The sequence below is a fragment of the Xyrauchen texanus genome, chromosome 13 (genome assembly GCF_025860055.1).
Source record: "Xyrauchen texanus isolate HMW12.3.18 chromosome 13, RBS_HiC_50CHRs, whole genome shotgun sequence".
Lineage (NCBI taxonomy): Eukaryota > Metazoa > Chordata > Actinopteri > Cypriniformes > Catostomidae > Xyrauchen > Xyrauchen texanus.
This window is the reverse complement of record NC_068288.1, coordinates 34209762-34236184: the sequence shown is the minus strand read 5'-3', so window position 1 is coordinate 34236184 and position 26423 is coordinate 34209762. Positions and strand designations below refer to the sequence as shown.

The 26423-nt window shown below is 37.5% G+C and overlaps 3 protein-coding genes across 6 annotated transcripts; 2 read left to right on the top strand and 1 right to left on the bottom strand.

Annotated features, from left to right (window-relative positions):
* Positions 1–1795: 1795 nt before the first annotated feature.
* LOC127653692 (RING finger protein 223-like) lies at positions 1796–4397 on the top strand. 2 transcript variants are annotated; one of them, XM_052140479.1, is made up of 2 exons: positions 1796–1947; positions 2776–4395. In XM_052140479.1, the coding sequence occupies exon 2, from the start codon at positions 2798–2800 to the stop codon at positions 3476–3478; it is 681 nt and encodes a 226-aa protein (XP_051996439.1). In that variant the 5' UTR covers positions 1796–1947; positions 2776–2797; the 3' UTR covers positions 3479–4395. The 2 variants fall into 2 exon arrangements, with proteins under 2 accessions (XP_051996439.1, XP_051996441.1); XM_052140481.1 differs by lacking the exon at positions 1796–1947 and adding an exon at positions 2578–2674 and having other exon boundaries at positions 2776–4397.
* Positions 4398–4884: 487 nt separating this feature from the next.
* On the top strand, positions 4885–14955 carry LOC127653679 (PPARGC1 and ESRR induced regulator, muscle 1). Its single transcript, XM_052140456.1, has 4 exons — positions 4885–4965; positions 6780–9470; positions 10812–10928; positions 11065–14955. Exons 2-4 carry the CDS (start codon positions 6812–6814, stop codon positions 11145–11147), a joined length of 2859 nt encoding a protein of 952 aa, XP_051996416.1. The 5' UTR covers positions 4885–4965; positions 6780–6811; the 3' UTR covers positions 11148–14955.
* On the bottom strand, positions 14289–26122 carry LOC127653677 (arginine-glutamic acid dipeptide repeats protein-like). 3 transcript variants are annotated; one of them, XM_052140451.1, is made up of 17 exons: positions 25941–26122; positions 25082–25130; positions 24801–24925; positions 24539–24638; positions 24158–24256; positions 23232–23312; positions 22987–23140; positions 22610–22702; positions 21997–22199; positions 21341–21517; positions 20398–20508; positions 19146–20299; positions 18166–18400; positions 17131–17815; positions 16712–16849; positions 15219–15396; positions 14289–14437 (listed from the first exon to the last, which is right to left on the bottom strand). In XM_052140451.1, the coding sequence occupies exons 1-17, from the start codon at positions 25964–25966 to the stop codon at positions 14404–14406; spliced, it is 3642 nt and encodes a 1213-aa protein (XP_051996411.1). In that variant the 5' UTR covers positions 25967–26122; the 3' UTR covers positions 14289–14403. The 3 variants fall into 3 exon arrangements, with proteins under 3 accessions (XP_051996411.1, XP_051996412.1, XP_051996413.1); XM_052140452.1 differs by having other exon boundaries at positions 19146–20296; XM_052140453.1 differs by lacking the exon at positions 25941–26122 and adding an exon at positions 25269–25915.
* Between the last annotated feature and the right edge of the window lie 301 nt (positions 26123–26423).

The window sequence follows — 26423 nt, the reverse complement described above, 5'->3', positions numbered from 1 at the left end:
TGTTTAGTTTCTCATTTGTATTCCTATTATGCTTCTGTTTACCTGAAGGATTGTCATATTCTTTCTTTTTGTTTTTTACCCATTCAACAAATTGGAATATTGGTATTGGAACTTTTTTTTTATATTGTGTAAAATTTTAAAATCTTCAATGTGTTGTCAGAATGTTGTTTTTTATTTAAGGTAAAGGTCAATTATGTGGTTTGTGTGTGGGGATACAGCAATGATAATGATTTCAGAATATAACCACATATATTCTAATTATTTCCTGTGCCAAGCATGTACGTTGTTTTTTATTATTATTATTATGTACAGATATTAGATGCTGAACCTATTTTTATGTTGATATCTTAAGGGAGTGAGTATTGAATCATATTTGATGATGTCAGAAATAAAAGACATTTTGATTCACAAGACATTTCTCTTTCATTATTAGTTTTAATGGCTCTACCATCCCATCATATCACAAAACACAAAGGCCTGTCATCACTTAATACAATTTGTCCTATGTTTATGAAAATGGCATAAAAAATATGAACCAGTGGTTCTTTTGGAGAGCCATAGAGTGCAAAATAAACAATCAAGGTGGTGGCTGGTTTTGGTCATCAAAGAGTTGACAAGGTTGGGTGTGGTGGTTAACTACTATAATTGTATTATATACTGAAGAATAGATATTAAAATCGAAGAAGATTAGAGCAGGTTGGACTTCGCATCAAAAGCAATTTCACATAATCAAACTTAACGGCTATTGTGATCAGGAAATCACAATCCATACGAAATTGACATTCATCTGCCTTTGGTAAACAGATGGGAGGACTTTGATCCCATTTACTGTAGGTCTCAAATGTAATCACCATATGAATATGAAGCAAGTTCCAGAAAAACATGGCCGTTCCATTAGCTCAATCCATTATGTGCTGCTCACTGCAAATATGGCGTATGTGTAATATAATTGCAAATGTACACATTTCAGATGGAGTATTTGAAGCATTCAGTTCAACTGAAGCCATGCTAGCAGCACTAGTTGGCACACTACACTATAAAATGAACAGTAAAACAACAGGAAAGTAAACAACTTTGGTGAGACTTGTGATGACGCATGAACATTGTTACACATGTGAACGTCCAGACCGTGTTTTTTTCATACCTGGCTGCTTATCTCCAAGCGAGGGTGAGATCAGGCATGCAGCAATCATTACTTTGTGACTTTGAAAACGGATTTAATTAATGACCAGTTTCTTTATTAGTAAGTTTTTATTATGCATAGTGATGTCTTATCAGTTACCAGACGTATTGATCAGAAGAACTGGAAGAATAATTAAAGTAAACTTGTAAATGTAGTAAATAATGTTGCAGTTTGTCAACAAACAGACAGCATACTGCCTAATGTAATCTATCTAAAGATTGCCTCTCCAAATTCAGTGGCAAATGTTATGTTAATGTTTTATTAGTTCAAATTAAACTACATTTAAATGTACAGAACTGCCCTTATGAGTCCTGCATGGCAAACATTTGTCACTTACAATGCTTTGTTATTCTCCCATTAGCATATGTCTACAATGACTGCGTACTGTAAACAAATCCTATCTGAAAACTTCTTCCTACTTCCCTTTCTTTGTCTCACCTGCTGTTCCATAATTCGCACAGTTATGTGTGTCAGTTGGAGTATGTACAATGGGGGTGGCGAGATGAGAATCACAAATGGAGAGAGGAAGAATAAGGTAATGATTTACGGCTTAACTGACTTGAGTCAGAGCTTGTACTGTAAGTATATCAAATATCTGAGGAGCAGGTGAGGGCAGAGAGTTTACTGGAATACTAAAACAGACCAGTCTGGAAAAAGACAGGCAGTGAAGTACTTGTTTGGAAAACTTTTCTGTGTTCAGCTAAATTTGGATCCAGCTTTAAGATCTCAAAGTATCAACAAGGTTTAACGAAACTACTTTTAAGGTAATTATATCTCTCTTCAACTTCTTTTAGGTGAACGGATGTTCAAATGTAACTTTATAAAATAATCTGTAAACAAATTTTCAGGCAGATTGTTATGTCCACAATTTTTTCCAATGATGAGAAGGGAAAATCTTTAAATGTGCAACTTTTCCACATTGTAAATAATTAAGGAAATTGTATTGTTGGGACAGGTGTATCCTTTCCCTGTAACTGCATTAAATTTCAAACAAGTGAGTCACAATGAACAGGTACATTTTATGACAAATAAAAGTGTAAAATGATAGATACCATCACAATCCTTATTATATTGACATTCAAAGCACTTTCCTTTCATAATTGATATTTAGACTTTTGTGTGTTTAGTCTCAGCATCACCTTATAGCAACCTATAGCCCAAAGCAACCACATTAACACTCTGGTATATGTCATGTCAGATATTGTAATCTTTCCATATAACCTTAATGGTTTATAAAATTCAAATAAACCTCAAATCAGTCAGTCATTAATAATTGTATTTAAATAAGGGAGTTCAAACAGTTTTTCTACTGAAAAAGAGTTAACTGTGATCACATGCTTTTGTTATCCAGCATTTAACTTTTGTGTTTATATAGAGCAAGATCAAAGTCGCCTAAGAAGTGATCTATTATAATTCCAACGAAAAGCAGATTATACATTGGGAATATCTGATCATAACTACAAGTAAAAGCAGTGTGCTCCGGTGATGAATGTGAGCCTCTCTCAGGTGTCATTGAACATTTCAGAGATTGGGAAAGAGCATTTTAATTGGTTGTGCCAATTAATAACTGAGGGATTATTTATGCATTTCAGGTTCTGCTGAACACACAGTAGGATGCAGGAACCAGAAGTGTCAACAGTAACACCATCTGGAACAATACAGCACAAAAACAAGACATTGCCTTCCAGCGATCACGTGGACAATGTCTGGGACGCCGGTCCGGAATGTTCAATCTGCTTCAGTGAATACGACAATACTTTCAAGACACCAAAGCTTCTTGACTGTACCCATACCTTCTGTCTGGAATGTCTTGCGCGCTTTGTGGTTATTTCACCAGAGCAGTCGGGCACCCTGATCACTTGCCCCCTTTGTCGCCAGCCAACGTCTGTGCCTGCACATGGTCCTCCAGATCTGGTCACAAGCCAGGAAGTTTTGGGTCAACTCCCAAGTCACCAGCAACAAGTGGAGAAAGTTTTCCTAGATGGAAAGAGACTGTGCTACTCAAACCCAATGATACCCAACTGCATCTGTATTGACATCAGCGGGAATAAACCGGAGGAGAATGAGAGGATAGAGGATAGAAGAGACGGTTGTTGGAGCAGGATGCTGCGATTTATGGGATTTTATGGTAACTGGAAGAGGCTGGTGCTCTTCACTGTGATTCTTCTTGTGCTGTTCTTTGTGGTACTGTGGCCTGTCCAGTGCTTTTTCACAAAAGGCCACATGTCAGTATGTTTCCGGAACACATCAATGAATCCAACTCCATTCAATACCACACCTTCAAATGGTTCATAAGACACATATAGGTATACACAGCAATGTTGTGAAACAGAGAAGGTTATCTTTCATGAAAACCTGGATGCTGTTTGAATATCACAAATCTTGAATAACTTTCAGGTAGAATTGGTTTCAGCAAAGGCAAAATACTTTGTTGGTAAGTTGTGAAAAGAATGCACTAGAGGTCACAACATGCCCACAATATTTACAGCTTGATATATCAGTAAAAACCCTTTAAGTTAAAGGTGATGTGTTATTTTTTTTTAGCGCCACAAGCGGCACCAAACAGAAATGAAAAAATAATGGCTTGGGGTTTCAGACCGCTCCGCCCTCTTCTGCCATTGTTTGGACAAAAAGATAGTCCCACCCCAAACCCAGTCATTAGTTGAGTTCATGTTGCCAGGTTTGGTTGGTCAGGATGCACTAAACAAACAGAGCAATGTTTTGAAAGCACCACAGAGCCATTTTTATTTTTTTTTTTTATCATTTTGGGGAAACCAGCTTACGAATGGCTCACATATAGTACAAGACTTTGATATTAAATTTCTCATTTGAAAAAGTGAAAGCAAAAATATTTGTTTGCAATTTCATTTATGTAACATGCTTCCCATATTCCATTGTAAATGTTCAAAATGTATTTATGTGTTTAAAACAGATTAACAAAATTGACTCTAAGGTTTAATAATTGACAATATTTTTTTTTAATTATTCAACATCCTATATAGAGATTGTCTTGGCTAAAGCTCCATAATAGTGCCTGCTGTAAAATACAAAAATATGCCATTTATTTTGTATTTTTGTATGCTCACAAATTATTGATGTGAATTTTGATTACAGTAAGCACTTTACCAAATGGCATTTGTTTTTAAATTGTGGTATTATTAATAATTTCCAGAATTCTCTTTTTCTTTTGTAGCATTTGAAATAGATAGATATATTTTTATCTAATTTATGTAGTTTCTCTTTTTTATATTATGTGTCTTATCTATCAATCAATTTGTTATTAACATTTTTACAACTAAATTAACTTTTTTATTACAAATGGTCACTGTTGTTTTACAGTATCTACTTTTTCTAGATTGTTCCATTACAATTACAGTAATTCTTTGACACTTTTCTAGCACTCTGCAAGACTTTTATTACAGTAGATACGTGGAGATTGATCCTGGAGACTTATTTTCCTTCCTTAAAGCTATACCCATCCACCGAGAACATTGTTCAGTGGTTTAACCCTTTATTGATGAGCAGTAGATAATGGCTGACCAGAGACAAATTCATATAATGTTTCCAGAGAAACCCTATTTATAAATCTGAAACAGAATTCCCCTCTGAGAATGCCAGCACACACATACACTTCCATGTGATCAGACACATAGCTCTATTTATAACAGACCTGGACAGAGGGCCCCCTCTCCTTCACACAAGGGCAGTGGGATTTTGGAAGGTGTGCCATGTCAGTCCTTGATCAACACTGAAGAGTTCAAAAGAGTAATCAACAGATAAAGGTAGGACAAACATAAGAGATTTTGTATAGGAACTGAATATGAAGGAGCTAGAACTTTGTGGAACATTTATTTAACGGTTTCAGTAGTTTTTGCATGTGGAAATATTTTCCATTGGTCTATGGTGTGTGCACTAGTGATACTGTACAAAACAGTCCTTAACCATGAACCCAAGGAAAAAAGACTTCAGACATAAGAGTTCAATTATGTTTGCTCTAAAATTAACAAAATACAACTATTCAATGGCTGCCATTTAGCGTTAAAGAAAACAGTGCACAGCTTGAAAATGCATGCTTAAAAATATACTACATTATATCAGCTGCACAACAGAAATAGACCTAGGTCATGTAAGATTTTGAGCATGTTAAAAGCTCTTGATGTAAACTTGTGGCCCAGTCTAGCATGTTGCATACCATATAGCGCAAATTGACTTTTTTAAAAATGTTTAACACACAGATAAGGGATTTCCTGAAAATGTACTGGCTCTGCACTGGCATCATGGAATTATTGCACACTACACACACTAACAAAGTAGTAAAACTCAGTCGGAGTATGCATTAACATGATGGCTATATCTATATAACTCAAACATAATTTTGCATAACCCAACCTCAAATGAGCAAGGACATTGAAATAACATTGTAAAGATTCTTTATTGGCATGATTTTCCCCAAAAAATTACATTGAGTCACCTTCCTTCAAATTGTAATGAAAGGAAAAAATAACAAATGACAGCATCATTTAATGCAGTTATTGCAGCACCCAGAATGTTTGTAAGGACACACTCCACAAGCTAGATAAGATAAGACTATTTCTTATTAATGGCTGTAAATCATGATCTTAATTGTAGGCAACAAGTGACAAATCCAGGTCATAAAATTAGGGCCATGCAAATATTTGCAAAAGGCAGAACAACACTCAAAGGAAAGCATGCTGGTATGCTTTGTTTGTCTGGCTGTTGCTACTGACAGGCATGTTTTAAGTCCACAAATCATTCTCTAGTGAGTTGTTGTGAAAATGTACTCTGGGTACAGTCTGCTCTGGTGTCAGCTTACAGGATGATTCCCAAAGTGGCATTAGAGACATTTTGTTTGCATTCTAGTTATAAGAGGCATCAAGTTATAAGAAGATTACGGAGGTCTTATTTGCATTACTTAAGAGGCAGAAGGATGTTTCCCTTTTTGTTTAGTTGTTGAAAATTTATTTGGTTTCCAAGACCACATAGTTGGGATTTTTTCACCTGATATTTGAATAACCAATTAAAAAAATGAAATCTACAGAGATCTTGTTTTTTGAATAGGAGTACGGCGCTAGTTGTCACACTTTTTTACTTTTGCAAGTCAGTTTCTATATAGCTATATACCTTTCAATAAAAAGATATTGAAATCAACATACAAAGCTTTGCTAGAGAAAACACACATTTGTACAAGTGATCTTTTGACTAAGAAGCTTATTGTACTAACACATCCTTTCACTTGAGTTTCACTCAACCATTAAATAACAAACTACATTTGTAGGCAATATGACATTTGTGTGCCAGCATGATGCTATAGTTGGCCAGGTAACTTTCCCAATGTTTTCAAATGTGTTCTGAATTGTTTCAAGGGTGTTGCTAGGGTGTTCTAGCAGTTGCTAATGTGTTTATATGGCGTTTTGTTTTTTACTTTTAAAACCTTTGTCTATTACTTTCAAAAGTGATTATGCACCCAGTATTTACTCTCCACCTAAATATTCCAAAAGAAGCAATGTAGGGTGAACAAAACAAACTAATAGATCATTCTAAATAATAGATATTTTTTGTTATTAATTATTTTCAGATGTTAGAACAAAGCGTATAAGCCCGGCTGGAATGGATGACTTTGACCACAGCGTGCTAATAGCGGAGCAGGACTGGGACAGTTTCTGTACAGAGAGTGAGGAATGCTCTGTACAGCAGGCCAAGCTTGCAGACTTGGATGACTCTGGCCTAAGTGACAATGACGATGACAAAACATCCATCCATGTGTCCTCTCCTTCCACTCAGGCAAGCCCTGAACCCCTCTTTGAAAAAGATAGCAGTGCAGAGGGACAGACACATTGCAAAACACAAGAAAAAGGTCAGTCTGAGAATTCAGAGTTTACAGAATGCAATGCCAAGACTGCTGGACAGGCTTCTGATATCAGATTGAATGACCAGGGAGCGTCTTATGACTGTTTGGACTTTGATAACAACAACACTAATGAAGACAGCAACCCCACTGACCAGACAGACTTAGATGTAGGGAATTTAAGAGGAAATGGCAAGAGTCAGGGTGAGAATAGATCGAGCCAAGCCATCATCAAGTTAGTCTCTGAAATGTCTTCACCATGTACCCAGGATATAGGGCATGGAAACAGCACAGATGGTACAGAAACAGGAACTGAGGAGACAGACAGTTCACCAGTGCCAACAAAAGAGAAGGAACGTTGGTTTGTTACTGTGAATGACAGCCCAGTTCGCCTGAGAGAAAAGGCCAGCACTTCTGGGCAAAAAAAAAGAAGAAAAAAAAAATCTCAGCATAGCAGTGTTAGAATAGAGAATCATGCTACCTTAAATAACAATGCAGAGGCAGATATCAAAATAACTGAGAGACAAACAATTCAGGTAAAATCTGAAAAACCTCCCAAATGTGAGTCTGAAGAAAACAATGCTCACAATGAAAATTCTTCCTCTCACTTGCCCAATATTCATAATGTACTTCATAATCAAGATATAAAATGTGATTCACCTGCTGGATCATCTGATGATGAATGGGAAAATATAAGTTATGCTATACATTTAAAAAAAGAAAGCACAACCGATATTCCAGAAGCAAAATTAGAAAGTAATCCTGCCTCTATAAATTCATCTTCACATTTAACTCCTAAACAAATCCCACAGTCAGTATTTAAGAATGTTGATGGCCCTTTGCAACAAATATGGAATCATGAAAGTACAGCTTTCAACAATGAATGTCAACCTACAATTGATCATTTAAGCCACTTTAATGACACAGGGGTGGGAAGTCCCAGATTTATTGTGGGTGCCTCCACTCCAACTGCTCCTTCAGATACTGAAGAAGAAAGAAAAGAACTGCAAGAACTTTTTAGACAGCCTATGGATAATGTAAAAGACTCTTCAACTCACCAAGAGATACAATGTCTACAATCCTCTAGTAACAGTGCAAAGACTCTAGAAGCAGCAGTAGGTCCAGCTCGACCCATATATGCCATTTCCTCCTTTTGGGATGAAATGGAAAAATTGACAATAAATGACATTTTGCAGCTTAGAACAGCAAATAACAGCTCTCCATTGAGAGAAAGCAATATTCCAGAGGAATGCAGGCCTGTGGAAACTGTTGATGCCAATCTTCAAGACAGAGGTGAGGTTGATTCTAAAGATGAGAGCATAGATGATAGTGGCCTGGTAGATGACAATGCAGATTCAGACTATTTCACACATGTCGATGACTCTAGACCAGACCGATCGAGTTGTGAATTCTCAACTTTTTCGGATTTCGATGAAGAGTTTCTAAACCTTTTTCATGCAAGTGCAAACCCTAGTCCTGAGCCCCATGTCAGTCAAGAGCAAACTCAAAGTTTCCTTGGGTCTACCTCTGGAAAAGACCTCCTACAAGAAGGTCCAGAACAAACTAAGTCACGCTATCAAAGTGAATCCGAGGAGAGTCCATGTCCTCCTGAGAGTGAACTTCAACCCTATATGTATTCGGAAACACATATGCAAGAGATGCTTCTTACAACCAATGATCAAGACACCACCGTGAGTACCTTTCTATTGGATCACTGTACCATGAGGAGATCAACACCTTCTCCAGTTTTATCTATTTCTGATATTCTAGAAGACCAGTGTTTGCTGTCCTTGTTTGAAATTTTGAGGAATGACACTGAATTAGAGCAACGCCAGGAGAGAAGTCCAGGCAGAAGCACCTCTGTCGTTTCACTTCCGTTTGCACAGAACCTGTCTGTGCCTGAGACATTTGAGTATTTGTTCTCAGACTTTGAGGTTGATGTTCTCTTTACTTCAGAGCAAAGTACAACGAAAAGTGAGAAAAAGATGGTTCCTATATATTCCTCCTCTCGCTCTGTCATCAGAGACCTAGTGTTTCCAAAGGTGGAAGAGGTGAAACATTCAAACAGTGAAAACAAGAGTGTCCCAATCCGAGATCAGCAAACAAGGTGTTCAAGCCCCTCTGGAACACCAAACCTGTGCTTTATTACAAGCCATAATAACCAAACAACATGGAGAAACCTTTCCTTGAGACGAATCAAATTGTCTTTCATGGAAAAGACCTGGTGTAGAATGGCCACCTCTTGTGTTTTTCCTAAGACTACAATAGCTGACAAAGCCATTACAGCAAATTTTGGAACCGGAATAACCTCAAATTCTTCTATAGCTTATTCAAAACTTCCAATGCTTCTCCTAGAGAACCAGACTTTGGGACAATTGACACATCAGCAGATACATGTAGGGACAACTCTCTCAGGTCCAGGTAAAGTCTGTTTTACATGTATTTAAGTAAGTGTGTTAAAATAGTTATTTTAATTAGATAACTAATAGTTTCTTTGTCTTCATGAAAACTGCAATTAGAAAAACAAGAATTTAGAGTCTATGACCATCAGTATTGGGTAAATTACACAAAAAAGGAATCAACTACAAATTACTAACTACTTCTCCAAAATTCTAATCAGATTTCTTTACGAATTATTTCATGGAAAAAGTAATCACATTACTAATTATTGTTTCGTTCTATGAATTTAAATAAAGTCTATATTTCCTCTTTGTTCACTGTCGCACAAATCATACTCTCAGCACCATACGTTTCACCCTTAAAATGACATATTAGGGGACGCTCGCTCTCCAGCTGTCACAGAAATGCAAACAGATGTACATATGAAAATAATTCTACAAAATATCCCTTGCAATGTACTTAAAAGTAATTAACTTAATTGAAAGTCAGTATTTGAAATCTGATTACAAGGATTCAAATGTAATTTTTGTCTTAAAAGTAATTAGATTACAGTAACTAATTACTTTTTAAATCAGATTACATCAGACAATTCGATGTTTTTGCTTTATTTTCATGACAGTTAATGACAGTAACGTACTGTAATGCGAAGATAAAAAAAAATTATTTACATTTCAAAGTGCATTTAAGTACAATTGTACAGTATTTAAACATCAAGGAAGTATTTCTTATACTTAATTACATTTATGCTGATTATAAGTAAAAATGAATAGGAGCGTTTTTTTATGTGACTAATGACAATTTAAGGTGGAACTGAGCTTAATTGTAATAAAAATAGTATATATTTGTGCCAAATATATATACAGTACAGTGAAAAAGTTTTAGGCTGATGTGAAAAATGTAAAGTGAGGATGTTTTCAAAAATAAAATGATGAATCATTTTTATTCACAAATTAACTTTATACAAAGAGCAGTAAACACACAAAAAAAAAAACATATTCTAAACTAAAATAATATTCTATCTCTTCACGTTAGTCCATAATAACTCAATGATGTGTACCATCTCTTGCTGGACTTTTTATAAATTTTTTTAGTTCTATTGTTTTTTATTTGCAAAAAGAAATCTAAAATTGACATTTCCTATTGACACACTAAAGCAGAAGATATCAAATAAACATCAAATGTTTTTCGTGAAACATCTAATTTGTCTAAGACTTTTGAACAGTTCTGTATATTTATTTCCTTTTGGTGTAAAACATGACCTGAACATTTCTTAGTGACATGCACCCTTATGCTGTCAGTAAAATTTGAGGAAATGGATCAGATTGAAATGTTTTAAACTAACATTGAAAATTGTGTTTGCAGACAGAGATTGCTTCTTTTTTTCCTTGAAGCAAGCAGACATGTGCCTGGTTTGCATTGCTTTTGCATCATGGGTACTAAAATCAACCAACCTAAAATCTGCAGACATGTGGAAAGCAGGTAAGACAAACCTGAACATGCTAGATTTCTATAATAAGACACTGATCAGTCTGTTGCATATTAAATTAGGCAATTTATTCAGATAATATGAGCACACAAAATGAACATAATCCTTTTTCCTTCTATTAATTCTCAGCTCTTCTGGCAAATGTGAGCGCAATATCTGCTATCCAGTACTTGCGGCGATACGTAAAAGAAGTAACAGAGGATGAACCATAAAAATCTAGTATTATTTTGGAGTATTTCTCACAAAGGGGCCAGTGTACGGGAACGGGTTAATTTTGCACAAATTCACACCAAACACTCTTTAGTAAATACACATATTAGGACGCATTTCCTAACAGTCTAATATTTTCATGTTACAAAATATGTGTTCAATCAATAAATAACTTATCAAAAGGACAATTTGTTTTTAAAAGATAAGCATACAAAGTAACAGGGGAAACAAATATTTTTTTCTGTACTAGCACTTGTTCAGTTAGAAGACATGTATTGCTTTAGATATTAGGTTGACATGGACCAGAAGTGGCAACTGGTTTTGCATCAGTTATATTCAGGACCCAAGCTGTGCTATACATATTTATGTAATTCAAATACAAATTAATTTGTTGTGTATATACATTTGTAGCCAAAAGTTTGGAATAATGTACAGATTTTGCACTTATGGGAAGAATTTGGTTCTTTCATTCGCCAAAGTGGCATTCAACTGATCAAAAATATTAAAAGTGGAAAATTTCTATTACAATTTGAAAAAATTGTTCAGAACTTCTTAAACTACTTCAAAGAGTGCTCAACAAAAAAATCCTCCACGTGCAGCAATGACAGCTTTGCAGATCCTTGACATTCTAGCTGTCAGTTTGTCCAGATACTCAGGTGACATTTCACCTCACACTTCCTGTCGCACTTGCCATAGATGTGACTGTCTTGTCGGGCACTACTCACGCACCTTACAATCTAGCTGATCCCACAAAAGCTCAGCTACGACCCATAACACTCATTTCCAATTATCTGCTGTTCAATGTCTGTTTCTTTGCCCACTCTAACCTTTTCTTTTTCAGTTTCAATAGTGGCTTTTTTTTTTGCAATTCTTCCCATAAGGCCTGCACACTTGAGTCTCCTCTTTACGGTTTTACACGAAACTGGTGATGAGCGGGTAGAATTAAATGAAGCTGTCTGCTGAGGACATGTGAGGCGTCTACTTCTCAATCTAGAGACTCTGATGTACTTATCTCCTTGTTTAGTCATACTTTCCTCATCTCTTTCTGTCCTTGTTAGAGCCAGTTGTCCTTTGTCTCTAAAGACTATAGTGTAAACCTTTGTATGAAATCTTAAATTTTTGGGCATTTTCAAGCATTGTATAGACTTCAAACCTCAAAACTATGATTGACTGATGAGTTTCTAACGAAAGCGGTTTCATTTTTTGCCATTTTTGACCTAATATTGACATTAAGACATGCCAGTCTATTGCATACTGTGGCAAATCAAAAACAAACACAATGTTCAGCTACATTTAATGAACCAAACAGCTTTCAACTGTGTTTGATACAATGGCAAGTGATTTTATAGTACCAAATTAGCAATTTAGCATGATTTCTCAAGGATAAATGTTGGAGCGATGGCTGTTGGAAATGGGGCCTGTCTAGATTTGATCAAAAATGACTTTTTTCAAACAGTGATGGTGCTGTTTTTTTTACATCAGTAATGTCCTGACTATATTTTTGATAAGTTGAATGCCATTTTGGTGAATTAAAAGTACCAATTTCTTTCCAGCAAAATCTGCATTATTCCAATCTTTTGGTCACCAGTGAATAAAATTCCTTTTTCAATAATAATAACTCTAGATGTATCTATTTAAAGCAAATACATCATGCTACCAAAGCTTAAAAAAAAAGTTCATATAACTTTCAGTTAAGGAAAGAATATAGTTTGCACATAAAAATAAAGTTGAAGTTATGGAGCCATCAGAAAGTGTCACCATGACTCCAGTATGTAAAATATTTCTAACACACTGGTTGTAAAGGTAGACCGATGTCAGTGTGATAAGAGCAGTTGAATATGAAACAGCCACAGAAAACATAAAATGTAAAAACATCAATGAATTTAGTAAAAGTTAAAAAATAAATGAAAAGATCTCGAGTTGATGGCTATTGCCATTGGTATGACAAGTTAAGTAATGTACTGGGGTGTATGAAGGGTAATTATGGTGCAAGCGGTTTATAATCATCATCAATCAAAATGACAATGTAATTCTGAAAATGTTCACCTACTTGCAACTAGAGAACACTATGCATATATAGACAAGTATATAAACATGGATACTAAAAATGAGAGTACATTTCCCATTTAAAATATTAATATACTTAAAAAAATGCTGTTGAACACAGGTCCCATTTACAAAACAATTACACACCATTTCATGTTTTATATTGTTATATTAACAATTAATAGTAGTGCACAACAATTCCACTTGTAATGCAATAAACTGTCACAAAATTAGTCTCAGTGTTTTGTTTATAATACATTTCAGTTTATTGTGATAATGCTGTGCTCTTTCCCATCCTGCCTAATTATGAAAATGTAACATTGTCACCACTTCCTAAACAGTTGCCAGGTTGTTAAATTTGCTACCAAGTGCACATGCTTGGAGGTGAGTTAGCATTTCAAATGTAGCTGGTAGTGAGGATATCATTATATATGCCATTAGGTATTTATTGCTACTTTCAACTCTAAAGGTGAAAATATGTTTTTAAATATGGACTCCCTTAATATGACCATGGCAGTGAAGCAACATTGTATGCTGATATGGACGAGCTCTGGAATGGACTGCATTCATTAAGGGCAAGATCAGCACTACAGTTAACAACATACTAATACTTGGGCTGCATTTGGTCTAAAACAAATGATGAACAAGCTAAATTGGGTAGGTGGCAAAAGTATTGTGGCATTTACTTTTCTTGGGTTATATATATATAAGTGCTCTGAGGTATAGATGAAAAGAGGCTGTCAGAGAAAAAGTAGGATACAGTATGTAAAGCATGCACTTTTTGCACACAGGTCATCTGAAGTATCCAAATCTATCATTGCAACTTTTAAAGTTAACAGTTAATATATTATTTTAAACATATAATATTTACAATCTCAAAACGAATGCTTCAAAAAACTTTGAATCTATATTGTGATAAACTCTGGATTGGACAACACTTTTCAAATACTTAGGAAATCTACAGTACTTTGCTTTTAGTGTAGTAGCAACATTACATGGGATTTTCATTTCTGATAGAAACCATTTCTAAGTAGTGTTCATGCAAGGAAATCAAATTCAATGTGCTTGAAAAGGCTAGTTATTTCATATAGCACAAAGGAGTCAATAAGTGCAGAAAAAGGGATGAACCCATGCAGGGACTTCTGAAATAAAAGGTCTGATACCCTGAAAACAGAATCCACTCTGTAGTCAATAGTGTAGGTGTCATTCATTTTAGGACTGCTTGTCTCCCTCTTTCTTCAGACGACTATTGAAAAGAAAACAGAAGAACAAATAGGTAAAGCCATTGAGAAGCAGGCGGGTCAAACAGGCCTATATGAAATCTTACTGTGCACTTTGTCATTTGGCTGAGATAAATTGTGATTCCCAAAAAAAGTGATCAAAAAGAAGTAATTCATGCACCATAATGATGTTAAAAACAGCTGTAATCTGCATGAGATAGCAAATTTTGTTAAAAACACTGTAAATGAAAGCCACTTTCTTGTTATTGGCTGTCTTTAAAAGACAGCTCAAGTATTTTCTATATTTTTAGGCTCTAAAGACTGCACTAAAAGCAGAGAATATTGTTTTGAAATTATGGGTCTTAAATTCAACATGGAAGTAGAATTGACCCAATTACTTTCTTAATAGACGTTTCTGTTGTTATTGTAAACAATTCATCAATGCATGTTATTCGAAAAGGAAAAAATATGTTTGTCTTTGTAAACTTTCATCAAAATGTAATAACTTGCTCTGCCTCTGAAATAAATTTCCTTTTCGGCTGATTTTGCCAAGCACCCTTATTTTTCAACCCTTACCCTCCAACCACCTGTCATATAGAGACCCCTTTTCGCAATCCAATAAATTCCAAATAGACAAAATCAAGCCCTTTTCTTCTCACAGAAAATAGCCAATGTCACATAACAGAAGTAAAAAGTTGGCAGATGCCTTTTATGTGTAAGTTTAATGTCACAAATGTTTTCCATGTCAAACTATGAGCTTATTTACACATACACTTAGAACAAAATGTCAAGGCCCCTGTGGTTCACCTGTAATAGTCTTCTTGGCTTGGTAGAGGAGCACTATGCAAGTGTGCATGTCCATGTAGCCACTGCTGTTCCAGTGCCAGCCTCTGCAGCTCTGCTGACTGCACCTGCATCGCTTGCAACTGATGTGCAGCTGACATGGGAGCCAGGGGTCCCGGTAAGTCCCTGGGGAATGGTGCCCCTGTAAAGAAAACTCCATTCAGTAACTTTTAACTACAGTACTTCCTGCTAAGCGACTATAATATACTGTATATATAGACACTGGATGGTTATTGTGAAACAACAATAAACCAATAATAGGTTAACAAACATTAAGTTAAATTAGGGATGTGCATTTTGGTCATTTTGGCAGCTCGAGTACACTGAGAAATCAACACACTTAAAAATTAAGATTGGCTATTATTGGATGTTTGTTAAGGTTCCATTATGAGAGAATAAACAAAAACTGTCCCACATGTATTGTGTTGAAGTTATCGATCATTCCAGTCACTTCCGAGTACTCATGCCCATCCCCATATTATTTAATGCTTAACAGGTCATTAGTTAATGTAAATTAAATAGCAACAAATATTATGAAACGTAATACATGAACAACTCATCTGTTATGCATTATAATGAAACACTGTGTCTACACTACAAGCAAGCAGTGCGACAGGACAAAACTAGATCACTACCACAAAAATCATGTGGTAATTTTTGCCCACAAAAACATTGCTATGCTTTAGAGAGGTCATGACACACCTTTTTTTATAATTTCAATATGTTCCTTGAGGTTCACTTATAATATTAATAAAGTTTTTATGCACAGAAAAAAAAAAAAAAGTCATAAATTGGTCAAACATGATCTTTTTCCACCCTCGTTCTGACCAGCTGTTATAAATGCTTGGTTTTGCTGCTACTCCTCCTTTAAGACTTGACAGTAAACAAACACTGTTATGATTGGCTCTCTGCTCTTGACTGACCTGCTCTCTCCTTGCCATCTCACTGCTCACCGCTACTGGGCTGGCTACAGAAGTGATAAAGTAGGCGATGATGTGTTGTCGTGGAGGCGGTCAGATGCAAAATGTCTACCACAGTGTGCCATCACAATGTGGAGGAAGTAGAGAATGAGTCGTTTTTGCAGCTTGGTTTCAACAAATGCTGTTTTTGCAGTGAGGAGGATGTTTTGAGTTCTGAAACTTAAGTGTTTTTATAATACAAAGATCTCTTAAGTAAAAGATCAAGAAAATTTGATTCCTCATGTCATGACCCCTTTATGTTTAGACAGCTTCATTGATATTAATGGGAGCACTGTAGTTTTGTCGCATTATAGCACTCGCTTGGTGCAATCCAATTACATAATACACTAAAGTTGTTAACTTTACTTTTATAGACTTATTCAAAGTTATCTTCAGCAGCTATTCAAGTTAGAAATGTTCACCTGTCATTTCAGATAAGCTCAGAGTTCTCTTTTTTGTAACAGAGATTGAAACAGGGGAGACTATTTGGTGACTCACCAAACAGAGGGTGGCGCAGCATTTCGTGCTCATGGGGTAACTCACTCAGTAGAGGGTTGGCAATGGCACCAGGTGGGTAAGGGAATCGAGCCAGAGGGGGGCCAGCAGCTAATGGGTCCAGAGGATGAGGACCTGAGCCTAAAAGAGAAAGATGTCAACATTAGAGCTGGATTATACTTTCTTTAAAGGAAAAGAATGTTAGAATTCTTTCTTGTATCCCAGCTTAATCTACAGTCAACTATCAGTAAGCCATTTGCAGGTTGATTTCACCTAAAATTGTAACACTTCGAAACATTCTACAAGTTTAAAATGTTCTTTTGGGATGCTAATGAAACAGAAGCTACATACTTCACCTTTTTTTTTAAATTAAACTTTCTCAAATTTCCTAAAGAATTCTCTAAAGAGTATTCAGTTCTCACCTTGGTTGAGCAGATCCTGTTGGTGCAGATGAAGGTGGGAGTGTATGTGTGAGTGCTGGTGATGGTGTGGCGTAACATTGAGCATCTGTAACCGTGCAACAGGGTCACCGGCGGCAACAGAGGCCATTCTTTCAGCATGGAGTCGCTCAGCTGTCAGCCGTTCAGCATAGGTTATCTCCGGCCGGGGGGGTGCTGCTACATTACGCTCCATGGCTGGGTGGAACTGGGCGAAGGGGTGTGGCCCATGCACATGAGGCAGGGCTCCGTGGCGAGCAAAATGCTCCATAGGATTAGCTGATGGATGGAGTGGGTTCTCCAGCTCTGGAGGCTTGACCTCAAATCCAGGCTTCATTCTTTCTCTGATCTCTCTCTCTCTCAGCTCACGAAGCTCTCGCTCCCGGAGGGCGGGGTCTGCTGCGTAAAGACCTGGCATGTGATAGGCTAGCAGGTGCTCACCTGGCCCAAGATGCATAAAGAAAGGATGGTTGCGATTGGAGGGCGACATGACATGGGGGCGGGCGTACTCGCTGAGCGTGCGGAGGGCTGGGGTGTCAGGGCCAAGATATGGTGGAACAGCTGCCACGGTTGTGGGGGGAGGGGGTTCAAATGATAGGCGACCTGGTTGCACATGGGCAGCAAGCAGGTGATCGCTAATGCGACCATCATGTGATGAGATTGAAGCACGCTGTAAATAAAAAAACGACAACAATGGAAATTGTATATTACAATCTTTTTACAAGAGCTGTTTTTTCAAAAGATATCAAATGTGACATTTCTCACAATATGGATTTTCTGTTGTTATTGTTATAAAACACGAGCACATTTTTAAATCAGATTAAATTAAGGTACAACAAATACTATACCATAAATGCTTAAATTAGATACATTGCATTACAGTACTGAGAACTGGGGTGTGCTTGGTAGTCTTGAAAATAATGTCAATTTTCTTTAAGCAAATTATAAAAATAAAAAAATGTATTTGACTGAGGTAAAATACAGCATGTATAATTCAAAGTAAATATGATGCACACTTACAGAAGCTTTATCAGAGTCCCTCTCTCGCTGTCTATCTCTCTCCCTCTCACGCTCTCGCTCCCTTTCTCTTTCCCTTTCCCTTTCCCGCCCTTGTCGAGCACTCAGCTCTGTCTCTCTCCTGGATCTTTCAGTAGCTTCCTCTCGTTTTTTGGCCAGTTTTGAGGAGGCCAAAGGAGTGAAGTACAGGTCTGTGCGAGCGCAGGAGTTGTAGCCTCGGTTGAGGTGTTTGATGAATCTGCAGGTGGCAAACAAATATACAATGTGCTAAATTGAAAAATAAATTAATCTTAAGTGTCATTTTGAAACCTGGTTTGTTTTAAAAAGGAAATGTAGGGCTCTTTTAACCATATAAATCTGAAATAATATTCAGGGGGAAAAAAACTTTTTTAATTTGAGCTGGTTTTTAACCTATAGAAAAAAAGAAATAATTAAAAACAAAAACTGTGATTTTATTTCATCATATTTAATCAGCCTTTCTTGTGAGACCCAGCAATTCATTTTTGTATAGGACTTCAGTAATGTCAGTTTAACTTGATTCATGCCACAGTTACTTTTACACATTGCTTTTACTTTAAAAGGATTTCTACTTCCAGAAGAGCATGGGAAATAGGCAGTAGACATCGTGTACAGAGTATGATGATGTATCAAATATAATATATGTGGCTTTTAAAAAACTTATTATTTAAAAAAGCATATTGCTATATTATATATATATATATATATTAATTGAGAGACTACATGGAATGCTTTTACCTTTAAAAATGTATATATACACACACATCACACCACAGGACATGGGAAGAAATGGGGACCAGTTACACAGTTTCCATTATACATTCAAATAACTTTTCACCTAAAATCTTTGTTGATAAACAAAAGAATCCATGGACATATTATGCATCAACTAGCCATAAATGTATATGCTACTATACTTGTAGTGTGGTATATTTTTGAAAAATGTGATCTAAATTCTCAAATACCTTGCTGACTGGCTTGCATGGATTGGTATTTCAACGACTGTCGGTTCTGGAGAAGGACTCCTGCGAGGAGGCGGCGGGCTATCACACTCCTCTTCATCAATTGGCTCTTCTTTGATATGAGCCTGTCCAACAGGAGTGCTTTCTGAAGAGGACATGGAGGGTTGATGAGCAGGGACAGGAACTGAAGAGGAGTAAACAGAGAATGGAACAGTGGACTCAGGGTTGGGCCGATTTTGTGGTAGAGGTGGGTGAGAACTAGCTGCAACCGGAGGGGCACCACTTGGGTGAACTTTAACCTGCTGGCTCTGTGACTGTGTCAGAGGGGATGGCTGAGAGGAGTGATTTTGTGGAATCACATGCAATGGAGGAGGCTGGGAGCAAGGCAAGTGCTGTGAGGGCAAAGAAGTGAGAGGTTTCAAAGCAGGAGGTGGCGGCAGATTGGGGTGGATCTGGAGAAAATGAGGTGGAGGAGCAGGAAGGTGAGAGGGCTGCTTGAGAGAGGGTGGAATTGGAGTAGTTGGAGGTGGCTTGATTTGGGATGCTGCTGCAGGGGGAAGAGGAGGGACTGAACTCTCTCTTTGAATGTGTAGCGCCCTGGGAGTAAACCCTGGTGGCTGATTGGCCCCAGTTGAAGGATTCTGCATTTGGCCTGGAAGGTGCTTATGATGGGACAGTGCAGAGAGAGACTGCCCCTGACCCTGCACCTGCTGAGATGAAGAGCTAGAATAAGAGGTGGGAGCTTCAAGGCCTTTGGGACCACTTCTGAAAGCGCTTGGAGATGGAACCTCCTGAGAAAGATCCACAGAAGATGCTGGCTTTGAGGGGGTAGTAGAAGCTCCAGGAGAGGGTGCAGATGAGGATGCAGGCACAGAGGGCTGAGGTGGTGGAGGTGGTGGTGTTTGAGAAGGGGTATCTGTTGTTGGGGTAGGAGTAGTCTGCTGGGGCAGGGGTTGGGGTGTGGTACCAGGTGGAGGGGGCGGTGCTGGGGAGTCTGAATCACTCTCATTGGCCTGCAGGGGACTGGCCAGGCTGGGGGAAGAGCTGCGGTTGTCTTGATCGATGTCTTTAGTGTCGCTGCTGCCGTCGTCATTGGCACTGCGGCTATCCGAGCTCTCACCTTCACCCTCGCCTTCTGATGGGGAGTCGGGACCCTGCTGGGTGAAACAGAGTAGCCAGTCAAGCTTTCTACGGAGTTGTGTTGGCTTAGCATGCACCACAAGCTGGATAAAACTGTTGAGAGAGTTCCCCTTACCTGACTCTTGGGTCGTTTCATGTTTTTCCTTTCTGGCTCATCAGCATCTGGAGCAGCGGCCTCTCTCTCTCTCTTCACACCCTTTACAACGGATACCTCGACTTTAATCTTCTAAAGTTTAATGAGAAAGTAATTTGAAAATGAGAACATAAAACAATACAAATAGTATACATATACAGCTGGCACTGCAATGTTACAGACACTTTTTTAACACACTCTTGACTGAGAAGGTCCTTTTTTTTTCTTAATCAATAAACAACTCAAAAGAAACATATAGACAAATGAAGTCAAAGACATAGACCCACATAATAACATAACTTTATGTATCTGTTATCAAAAACATAGACAACTGACAGGACATTACAAATAATTTCTGGGCATTGTGATATGTAACCTTTATTACACACTTTAAATACATAGAGGTGTGCTGAGGCAATTGACCCTTCGCTAAGCCCCGGCTTAAAAGTGCTTCTGACCAATCCTGTTTTAGCAACGGCTGCACTTCCGCCATTACTCTGACACGTGTGTTCCAATGAGAGCCCATGGAAGTCATGTAGCACTTTTAAGTGGGATTTTTTTTTTTTAATAATCCAAAAAATTTCAAAACATGGTTGCCGGGTCATTTGTAATAGTGACACGAGTTACCCAGAAAGGAAACAGGCAGTATTATTCTTTCTTTAGAAAAAAAAAATCTTTAAATAAATCTGGAGAGGAACATGTTATGGATTAAACTGTCAGCCCTTATCCCCAAATGAACATATAACATCTGCAACAACACCTACATTTGCCCAAAGTAAATTAAAGCTAATAACTGAACATTAATTCAAGTCTAAGCATCACAGCATCAAAATGAGTGTGTTATGAAGGAAGAGAAAGGGAATATATTTAGTAGCAGTTAATTTTAATAATAATAACAGTAAAAAAGGTCCCTTTTTATCAGCACCTTGTTGGTCTTCCCAGCAACTCCATTCTTGCTATCAGAGATGGAAGCCCTGGTTGCCACAGCAGTAGAACTGCCTCTGGGGGACTGTCCATTAGATCGCGCATCTTCAGGGGTGGGAGACATGCCTGAGTCAGGGCTTCCAGTTGGCCTGTTTCGCCCACTTCGAAGAGATGACATCTACATAGGGAAACATAAGAAGATTAAATTAAACAATATTTTTATTTGAAATTAGTTAGAAATTTTCATAAATTTCATAATAGATAAGGTTCATAATAGTAGTTTTCAATAAGGTAAAATAAGGACTGTACAATGGTTATCAGATGAATTACATTTTTACCAAGCATACAGTATAACTCAAATACATGCTTGATTAATAATGGGTAATTAATGGAACAAATGTTTTAGTCCATATGTAGCAACTCAAAATTTGTGTTTAAGGTATGAAATTGTGTAATTTATGATGTAACCACAGACCTTATTTTACTCAAATCAAAAACTGCTATTTTAAAAACCAATTAGAAATTCCAGTGGGAACCCATGTCGAAATAGCCTCCCTGGTTGGCCTACAAATTCATGTCATGACTGAACAGCTCTATTAGATAATACTCTTTACACAAAGCCCTGAGCACAACCAATTATAGAAAAGAAAGACAAACATGTGGCGGCACACGGCTTCGACGAGTCTTCATCCCATGTCTGACTGCGAGCCCCTCTTCCTCATCTTTGACAGGTTTGAAGAGGTAGGGCGGATCAGCTGGTTTGGGAACAGGCGGCAGGCGTCTGTGCTTGTTGAAGTGAGAATAGCAACTAGAGCACAGCAAGAGATTGTCTCGCCCTCCACGATGCCAATCCTTGGAGTCTGAGAAAAAACATTTGTGCGGGACTAAGGTGAAATCGAAAACATCTAATAATATGAAAGTATGTGATTGTTCATTTTTAGTTCATGATTCCTACTGCAATAAGTGTAACTATTTACAGCAACAAGTGTTGCCAAATTAATTAATTCAGTTTATAATTAAAAAGCTTAAACACAAGAATACTGAATCCCATGTAGTGACCAGGAACTGGAAAGTTCTTGCTTTTTTTATTCAGGTAAATTACAATGACATAAATTTCAACAAAGTTCAGGCCAAATAAAAGCATCTTACTGATTCGTGTAATGGTTCAACACACACATATCGTCACAATTACGACATGAACAGAATGGAGTACAATACACAGAATATACAGCCTAATAAACACCACTGATGAAGGTTAAAGTGAACTTACTAGTGATTAGACAGTGACTGCAGGCTTGACCTTTGCCCCCCAGCTCACTATCTTCACTGTCCAGATCATCTTCACTGGCTGAACTAGGCTCCACTATAGATAGACAAGACAGGAAATACAGTCATCCCAAAATACAAGATCAATTAGATCAAATAAGGTTTGGTAAAGTTATTATATTTGTGATGCATCATGATATACTGAATCTTGACATAGTGTTTTGCAATGTCTATCGTATTGTGAGGTAGTAGTCGATACCAGCACTGATAGGAAGTACTGCCTTTACAACATTGTGACTAATAGCATTACATTTCCTATCACACTTGGAAAAACAGGCTGAAATTAATTATCAAACAAATGGTGCAATGTGATAGACTTACACGAGGAAGTGCGTGATGTTGCATTGGTCACAGCTGTTGCATTGCGAGTTTTGACTTTGCGAGACACTGGCTGCCTTCTCTGCTGCCTATGAGGTCGTGACCCCACAGCCTCAGGAGTTTTCTTCCAGTAGTAGTAGAATGTGATCAGCTCACCCTGAGCACAATGCATTTTTAAACTGAAGACTTAAATTTGACAGAAACAAATACACATTTATCGTTAGATGTGAAATACAAGGTGTTCTTACAGTCTTCTTACTGGGTAGTAGCTCCTTGCGGATCTTAAAGAAGTTTTTGCCGTACTGTCTGAGGCCTTTAATAAACCGTTTCTGTAAATTAACAGAATGAGTATTTTTTTTTACCTTAAATATGTGCTCACAATATGTCGTACATAACCTTAGAGGAATAGTTTAAATTCTCTCATTATTTACTCACCCTCATGCCATCCTAGATATGAATTACATTTTTTCTTCAGCAGAACAAAAACAAAGATGTTTTAAAGAATATCTCAGCTCTGTAGGTCGATATAATGCAAGTCAATGGTGACCTAAATTTTATAGCTCCCAAAAGCACATAAAGAAAGCATAACATTTATCCATAAGACTCTGATGGTTTAATCAATGTCTTATAACCGATTGGACCGCTTTAGAAGTAAGAACATGCCAAAATATAGCTAATTTTGCACTAAAAGTGATGACAGCAGCAGTCTTACTGGGTTTATGATTTCAAGCTTAATTACACTTCCTAGCACCATCTAGTGCTCTGTGCATGCATCAAGCACTAGAAAGTGTTATCAAGCTTAAAATCATGATTGTGCCTAGATACAGCAATGGCAAGATATACAGTAAAAATGTGTTACATTTTGGTCTGTTCTCATCCAAAACCGATTGGATCACTTCAGAAGACATGAATTTAACCACTGGAGTTTTATGGATTACTTATATGATTTTTGGAGCTACAAAGGTCAGATCCCCATTCACTTGTATTGTATAGACATACAGAGCTGAGATATTTTTCTAAAAATCTTAATTTGTGTTCATCAGTAGAAAGAAAGCCATACATATCTGGGATAGCATGAGTAAATCAGGTGAGTAAATAAGAGAATTTTCATTTTTGGGTGAACTATCCGTTTAACACTATCTGAGTAAAAAAAGGGGGGGGGGAAGACTCTCACCACTTCATCTTCTGACCAGCATTTCTCAATGAGTTTTGGAACTGGTTTCTTCACCAGACACTGCAGGGCTTTTGCAGCATCATACTGACTTTCATGGAGCTGTTCACAGAACAAATTAAAATGTACAAGTTGCAAAATTATTTATAACTTGCACAGCTACAATTTATTTTAAAAAAAAAAATTTGACATTGCCTTTAATCCAATTACAATGACGGAATGTAATGAATTTAAAGATTTATAAAATATAATTGCTTAATTACTTGATTAAAAGTTGGGAAATACTACGATGATATCTTAAATTAATCAAATCAATCGAATTCCTCATTAAAATGATCTAATTTAGTGGGTTGGCAGATTGGTTAGGATCTCACGTTCACTGACCGTATTTAAAGCATTCAAGGTGGTATCATCCCGTGAAGCCGCAAGGCAACCATCCTCTGTTGAACCTCCATCACACATTCCTGCAAAAGCTGCCATGCTCCTGATTATTCAGCAAACACGAAAATAGAAAAGGTTATGTTGAATCATACATATCACTTCCCTTTTTTGACACAACCTGAAGCGGTTGTGAAGATAAATGTAAAACATTTACGCATTTGGCAAAACATGAATATGAACTGGCATCTGGCCCTGCAGCTATTACCTGGCAGCCCGCAAGTACATGAGGAGGTCACAGTCATTGACCCCAGGTGCCCACACCAGCTCTTCATTTTCTGTCACAAACTCTGATCTCAGGGCAGGTGGGGGCTGTAATTCAGGAAGTTTGGCCTACACACATTACAGCATGATATTTATCTAACAGCTGTGACAATAACAGTCACAGAGCAAAAGTCAAGTGTGTTTAAGGACTTTTATTAATAAAATGCATCCCATATATCTGCAAACATGGACTTTTTGGAAACGCTTTGTAAGGATTTTACTAACCTGATGACTTGGTCCCACCCGAATCTCTCCTTGTGTACTGTTCAGCTGCCTGAAAGACCAAAAAATTAAAATAATGACATACAACTTTACTGTGTAAATGCAATAAAGTTTCAAGGCAGAAACAAGAAGTGACATTTAGAAGATACACCCACTTGTACACATAAACAATGTTTTAATGGAAACATACTTAGTTGGAAAACTTCACGCCCTGTCATCTGAACTGTTTCATGTCACTGTTTTCCACACATTTAAATCGCCTCCTTTCAGTGTTCATCATCAAAGCTGATTTGCCTATCAGCAGTCGCGATGATCGATCCAAATCCCGCCCACTTCGCGAAACAAGCCAATCAACGTCCGACTGCTCCGTTCCCTCCAAAGGTTATATAAACGTGTGCTTGCTCTTCCAGTTTATGCATTTACAGATAAATCATTTAATCGCTGCGTGCAGAATCAATTACAGTGCAAATCAAAACCAGTAGAATTAACTTTCAACCTCGACGTGCATAAATACCTTTCGTTATCTTGACATTTTTCGAAAAAGAAAACAGTACGCTAAAACAGAAAATGATTTCCTTAAACAAATATGTACCTAACAGACGGGTTAAACTAATTTGTTAAGAACCGCATCGTATTCAGCATGCACTACATAACAGTTAGCAACAGTTTCTACACAACATCTGCCCAATTTTATCTTGTCAGGCTCCTAGCTGGCCTTTATGTGTTTGTGTGTGGCCGAGCGAGACGAGCTGTCAAGTTCAAAATCATCTCGGTTCGCACTAGAATGCAAAAGTATCCGCGGTGCCTGCAAAACGCTGGCGTGTGCAAATCGAGTAATCCGGAACAGAAAGAAACAACAAACCTTCGCGGACTGAACAAGTCGTCCATGGCAGAGGCCGTTTCGCTAGTGTAAACAGTTTGTTTGCAGCTGCGGCTCAAAACTATGCTTTCGTCTATTTCATACTACCCAAAATGGAGGCTGCGCTGAGTATTTTTTCCTCGGCTCAGGCGATGACCTCAGTGTTCACGCGCAGCCTGCTGAGATCCCCTTCAACAAGCGTAACTGAGCATGTGCCACTGCAGCCAGCGCTAATGGGATCATCACCGTGTCCCTAACCATCCTCCTGTGTCAATGTTGACACATAAATATGGACATCCTCATAAATGGAACTACAGTGTCAATGACATTCCTTTGTCATATTTGATAGTAAATACCATACAGAATTAAGAATAACATCGTCTTGATTATTTTTTTATGTGTGTGGGTTTAGGGAAATAAACAGCGCGTATAGATTTAAAGGATTGCACTGCTGTTGAGACGGTGGATTTATTTCGGCTCAGTGAA